At 33.8% G+C, this 7350-nt stretch overlaps 1 protein-coding gene across 1 annotated transcript; it reads left to right on the forward strand.

Moving 5' to 3' along the window:
* Nucleotides 1-4992: 4992 nt before the first annotated feature.
* Nucleotides 4993-7350, forward strand: Mo25 (calcium binding protein Mo25). The gene has a single exon (XM_075307828.1). It carries the CDS (start codon nt 5427-5429, stop codon nt 6447-6449), a length of 1023 nt encoding a protein of 340 aa, XP_075163943.1. The 5' UTR covers nt 4993-5426; the 3' UTR covers nt 6450-7350.

Genomic DNA, 7350 nt, shown 5'->3' on the forward strand with positions numbered 1-7350 from the left:
GAAAAGTAATCGTGAAAAAATTACGGTTTTAGCGGCTAAACTCGAACTTAATACCCACCTTTAAGGCGAGTATTAAGTTCGAGTTTAGCCGCTAATTTTCACTAAAGTGAAAACTAAATGAGTAAAAAACGTCATAAAATTATACATATTTGTCGCAGATTTCATTATAACTTGATGGGGAAAATCCCAAACCAAATTTTCACAAAGTTTATATTCCTTAAAATGGATTATTAAAGAAAAGTAATCGTGAAAAAATGAAGATTTTAGCGGCTAAACTCGAATTTAATACCCACCTTTAGCCGCTAAAATCGTCATTTTTTCACGATTACTTTTCTTTAATAATCCATTTTAAGGAATACAAAATTTGTGAAAATTTGTATTGGGCTATTCTCCATCAAGTTATAATAAAATTTGCAACAAATATGTATAATTTTATGACTTTTTTTACTGATTTAGTTTTCACTTTAGTGAAAAAATGACGATTTTAGCGGCTAAACTCGAACTTACTACCCACCTTAAAACTAAAACATGTTTTAGTGTAATCCAGCAAAAAAATAGCAAACACTGTTTGCTGTTTGAGCAATTAGCGACTGCTTTCCCCTTTTTCAGCAGACATAGTTATTTTAGCAAATTATTCTAAAAATTTGCAGAGTATTTTTTACTGTTTTGCTATTGCGTCTAGTAACAAATGTCGTTGAGAATAATGTCCAGTCTGGATTGTTAATTTTTTCCGCTACCTATCTTCTTTCTGATTGCTTGCTAAAAAAGTAATAAAGAATTAATATTGATACAAATACTTGTTTAAAAAAATTACGTTACATTTCTATTAATATAATAACACGCAAATACAAATCATGAAGAAAATTAAAACAACGCATTTTTCTAAAAGAAAATTACAATAAAAAAAAATATATAAAAATTAGCTAACATCAAAAACCTATATTTATATGTGTCGATGTGAATTATTATTAGTACCATTATAAATACATACATTATACCAAATACGAAAAGCATTATTTAAACTTTATCTCAATATATTCGAGTATACATATTAAATTGTAACGACAAATAAAGTTAAATTCAAACTACAACTAATACAACATACAACTAATATGATTAATTTGCTATCGTATTTCCCATTAGACATGACAAAAGTTTTTATCAATTTTATTAATGCATCATGTTAGTCATTTTTACTTATTAATTAATTTTAAATCATTAAATCAAACAGAACACATAGTTATATCGTACAGCATAATTTTTATTATGAAAATAGTGTATTTGTCTGTTTTTTTCTATTAGAAATGGAAAAACTATCGTCACCAATTAGTTCATAAATAATTATTCGTTCATATACTTTGTTTTCTCAATTATTCAAAATACTCATTACTAAATTAATGATAACGAAGATTTATTAAGGGATACATATATGGTTAAAAACAAATAAAACTACATTAAAAATACGAATAAAAATGAAACAAATATACATTAATAATACTAGTTTTGTCATACCATGAAAAAGTATTTTATTAAAAAAAATAACAAAAAATAAAGCAATCATAAAGAAAATGTAAGTAAATGTGGTAGTTGTTATTTGCAAATATGCCTCGGGAGGGATTTTCACTCAAATATCCATAGTGTGATGCTGACATATGTTGTTTCAGAGGACGTTGTTCGTTTTCGAAAGAAGTCGTTGGCAAAACTGATAAATATGGGAAACACCATCAAGTTAAAAACTAACGGTTAGTTTCTCTTATGCACTTTAAGGGCACCTTATACGGTCGGATAAACCTTGCGACACAACACGTTGCGGCTACAAATCCGTTAGTTTAAGGTCATGTTCGCGTGTTGCGGAGACGTGTTGGCATAAAATCAAAACAACTTTAGGGCTGTTTTCTTTTAGCACTGGATATGCTAAGCCGTGAAGGACTAAACGAAAACAGAGTGCTCGTTTATCCAGGACATCTCCAAATGAAAAATGACATATTCCTGTAAATTCTTGCCGAAATCTAGAGGAACAAGAAATTGCAAATCAATTGAGTTAATCTATCTGCTTTATATTGAACTGTTTTAATAAAGTAATCGCGAAAATTTCAACGCGAAAAGCGAACATAGTACTTACCTTAAGGTGATGTTCGCTAAACATTATCAAAAACAAATTTATTTTCAAAAACAAGCATTTCTGCAATGAAATTAATGATGGATAGCAAATTCTGCATGGGAATTTAAGAAATATATACATCTAAAGGTGGGTATTAAGTTCGACTTTTTTCACTAAAGTGAAAACTAAAACAGTAAAAAAAGGCCTAAAATTATACATATTTGTTGCAGATTTTATTATAACTTGATGGGGAATAGCCCAAAGCAAGTTTTCAAAAAGTTTGTATTCCTTAAAAAGTATTATTAGAGAAAAGTAATCGTGAAAAAATGGCGATTTTAGCGGCTAAACTCGAACTTAATACTCACCTTAAACCAGAATTGTGGCAAAAACGTAGAAAAATTCCACTTCCATTCATGGAAAACTAGACAAGAAGTATTTTGAAATTCATAAAGTAATTTGTAAATTATTAAATGTGGATTACTTCAGGAATCATTGTATTGCCACAAATACCAGTATTTTTATAGTTTTCTTCCATTTTTTAGTAAGAAATGGCTTCAACCATAACTTTGCTTACATCTTCATTGTTTATGTTTCTCCTTATTTTTTTCATGTTGTCATTATATTTGTTCGTGCTGTGTAAGCTGTGTGTAGCTTTAAGCTGAGTACTATGTTCAGTTTTCAAGCTGAAAACCAGCTTATTTTCACGGTTACTTTTTTTAATAAATTAATTTCGAAATATTAAATGGTTCGCAATTAATACATTGGATATTTTCCATCCATAATTTGAAGAGACTTGATAAAAATTTTATCATCGTCATATATATTTTTGCACTTTTAATTTAGTGTTTTGGTGAAAAACTCGAACATAGTACTCACCTTAAGGCCGGTATGCACCTCTAGCGAAAAATGTCATTCCCATAAGAAATGCATTGCTATTTATGCTAACGAAATTTTCGGTAGCGTTCAATTTCGTAAGCTGGTACGCACCTCTAATGAAAATACAGGGTTGTCAAAAGCATATTTTGGCAGCAAACATTTAATTTATTACAATCATTGTGTGCGTAAAAATTTTAAAAGGTCTGTAAATAATAAACAATTTATTTGAGGAATATTTGGAACGTATATTAACAATTTTTAAAAGCGATTAGCTGGTTTGAAATTTGTGTACACAGCCCTGTTTTTTTTTTTTTTTTTTTTTTTGGTTGTAGACTTATGGCGTTTTCTTTTCTTGTAAAAAATGCACACTTTTTTTGCATTTTGCCCGGAAAATGTACTCTTTAGGTTCTTTTCTAAAAAACAGGCAAAAGTGCGAAAAGGCTTCGAATTCTGTTGTGAAAATAGCGCCACGCATAGAGGCAAATTACGGGCATTTTCAGCACTGCCAACAAACGAGAGTGCTGTCATTGCCCTGTTTCCTTCTTTGAATTCTTTTCTGCCCGCTGAAATGATAGCATTTTTTAGGTTGCTGGTAACATTTTAAAAATGTGCATTCTGTACAGACAAAATGAAGGCAAAGCACTTTTTTCAGAAAAGAAAACACCATTAGATTTTTGCTACCGAAAATTTCGCTAGAGGTGCATACCGGCCTTTAAGGGTAAAACTTGAACGAACACACAACAAATAGGCGAACCTCTGTCGTAGTGTTTATCCGACCGTGTAAGGTCCGCTTTAAAGACTATAATTTTATCCGGACGACAGTGGTCGTGTCGAACATATCCCACATACTGGCCACATTATGAGTTAAGTCCGCAGGAATAATCGATACTGCTGCATGTTTATGGGATCGATAACACATTTACCGATCATTTAGTCATCAACGAATTGTCGTATCGATTGGACACACTGTAAGATTCTTTACAAACAAAGACATTCCATCCGGAAAAAGTTATAATCTGAAAGACGCAGTGTGTCCAATTGATACGACAATTCGTTGATGACAAAATAATCGTCATACAGCAGTATCGATTATGCCTTCGGACTTAACTTATAATGTGGCCAATATATGGGATATATTCGACACGACCACTGTCGTCCGGAATAACTAATAGTCTGTAAAGTGCATTATGCGCTTTACAGATTATCAGTTATTCCGGACGGAATGTCGGTGTTTGTAAAGAATTTTACAGTGTGTCGGATCGATACGACTTGTCGGCGATGACTAAATAATCGGTAAATGTGTTATCGATCCCATAAACATGCAGCAGTATCGATTATGCCTTCGGACTTAACTTATAATGTGCACAATATATGGGATATGTTCGACACGAGCACTGTCGTCCGGAATAACTGATAGTCTGTAAAGCGCATTATGCGCTTTACAGACTATCAGTTATTCCGGACGACAGTGCTCGTGTCGCACATATCCCATATATTGTGCATCATATAAGTTAAGTCCGAAGGCATAATCGATACTCCTGCATGTTTATGGGATCGATAACACATTTACCGATTATTTAGTCATCGCCGACAAGTCGTATCGATCCGACACATTGTAAGATTCTTTACAAACACCGACATTCCGTCCGGAATAACTGATAGTCTGTAAAGCGCATTACTCGAATGGTAATGAGATTAGTTGTACAACCAATCTTACAATCAAATTTACATTTTATTAAAATTTTCTGAGCTAAATGTTGCAAAATTCTTATAGCAGCTTGAATTTATGGCGCATTATCGTCCGCATAAACGTTTAACATGAACGGCGCATAAACTAAACATTAGGTGTAGCCGATATTTGTCGTTGACTTCTTTCTAAGTGTAAATGGTCCATTACTAAGGGATTCCCATGCCAAAAACTATTGTTCAAATATGTGCAATGAATACGTATTTGACATAGCCGTCCCAAAAACCGTTGCAACGCCGGCACACAACAATTAGGTTGGTCTTTGACAATATGACCATCATTCAACACACAGAAACAAAGCTCGTATATTCACGCAACAACTGTAACTAAAGATATTTCATTGGGAAAATCTTGGAAAACCTACAAATTATCGAAAACAAGTGATATATAATAAGCGCAGCGTATAAATAAGTATATTTTGCAAAATATCGAAACGAAAACTGAGAAAAAGGCCACAAGAAACATCACGGAAAGACGACATACATCCAGAAAAAGAGGAGAAAATTTATACCCTACTAAGAGGCCCGGTCGTATATAGTCATAGGTGGAAAGTAACTAAAAGGAAACCGATACCTTAAACTCTGCACTGAAACGCGAAAAGTCAGGAAATTCCAACGCAGAACTTTAAAACCTTCTTGTTTCTTTTCCAAAATTTTTAGTTTGTTTTTGTGTGTGTGTACGTAAGTTAGTGGGTGGAGAATTATGCCGCTTTTCGGTAAATCACAAAAGACACCAGCTGAGTTGGTTAAGTCGTTGAAGGAAGCAATCAATGCGCTGGAGACTGGAGGTGATCGTAAAGCAGAAAAGGCCCAGGAAGATGTTAGCAAAAACCTTGTCAGTATAAAGAATATGCTATACGGCAGCACAGATTCCGAACCACCGGCCGACTACGTTGTGGCTCAACTGTCTCAGGAATTATACAATAGCAATCTGTTGTTGCTACTGATACAAAACCTCCAACGCATAGACTTTGAGGGTAAAAAACATGTGGCGTTAATCTTCAACAACATTCTGAGGAGGCAAATCGGCACCAGATCCCCCACAGTCGAATATATCTGTACCAAACCTGAAATACTATTCACTTTAATGGCCGGATACGAAGATGCACATCCCGAGATAGCCCTGAATTCTGGTACGATGCTGAGAGAGTGTGCACGATACGAAGCTTTGGCCAAGATCATGATGCACTCTGAGGAGTTTTTCAAGTTCTTCCGCTATGTTGAAGTCTCCACGTTCGATATAGCAAGTGACGCCTTCTCGACATTCAAAGAGCTACTCACCCGCCACAAATTACTTTGTGCCGAATTTTTGGAAGCCAACTATGATAAGTTCTTTACTCAGCACTATCAGCACCTGCTAAACTCCGAGAATTATGTCACCCGACGCCAATCCCTGAAGTTGTTAGGCGAACTTTTATTGGATCGCCACAATTTCACCGTGATGACCCGGTATATATCAGAACCTGATAATCTGAAATTAATGATGAATATGCTCAAAGAGAAATCACGCAACATACAATTCGAGGCCTTCCATGTTTTCAAAGTTTTTGTGGCCAATCCCAATAAACCCAAGCCAATTCTCGACATCCTGCTACGTAATCAATCGAAACTTGTGGACTTTTTAACAAACTTCCATACAGATCGTTCCGAAGATGAGCAATTCAATGATGAGAAGGCGTTTCTGATTAAACAAATCAGAGAGCTGAAACCTCTGCAAGAGGCTTAGTGGGTATTGCATGTTAATTAATCAATACCTCCTTCGCCAGCCCTCAAAAATACAAACAAACAACACGAAGATTAGCAACAACAACAACAACAAATCCTATAAAAGAATGCCAAAATGCATAAAAACGATTTAAAATACAACAAGACGTTAGATCTGCATGTAAAACAATAACCATTAGACCTTAACAAAGCAGAGGAAGAAGAGCATATATTAATATTTAGAAATTAACAACAACAAAAATCATATTACACACAACCCAAACAACACAATTAATGGATGAATAAAGAATATAACCAATGTATCACCACCAATTCCACCACCACCGCTGCGAACGCCATCACCAACCAACAAGGGCTATGCTAAAAGTTGGAATTTGCCGATGCTTCTGTTGGGAGTGAAAACATTTTGGGACTACTGCTTGGCAGCATATGATGACAATGGTTTATGTCTTCTCTCACTCACAGTTTCTAATGGGATATAGTACGTATGATGAAATGAAGAAGAAGAAAATAGTAATAGTTTTTATTTAGTAGTTTAACAACAATAAGCAAACAACAAATAACAAAAAGTGTTAAAGTAACGCGACAACCGAAAACGTTTAACGACAGACCGACATACAGAACATGATAATGATAAAGAGACACTACTTTTAGCTTATAATACAAATTTATAATAAAAAGAAAACATATGAACACTTAAAAATACAATAATTTAAAAAGATATCATATTTAAAAATTCAAATTTTTAAAAGAAAAACAGATAACAGAAGAATCTACCAGAAGTCAACTGAATTTAGAACTCAACTACAAACGAACACCCTAATCAAACAAAACTAATACTATTTTATAACAAACCCCTAAATAGATGCCGATAAACGAAGCATCAAAATTATTCCACACAA

This window comes from Haematobia irritans, chromosome 4, assembly GCF_050003625.1.
Source record: "Haematobia irritans isolate KBUSLIRL chromosome 4, ASM5000362v1, whole genome shotgun sequence".
In the NCBI taxonomy this organism is placed as follows: Eukaryota; Metazoa; Arthropoda; class Insecta; order Diptera; family Muscidae; genus Haematobia; species Haematobia irritans.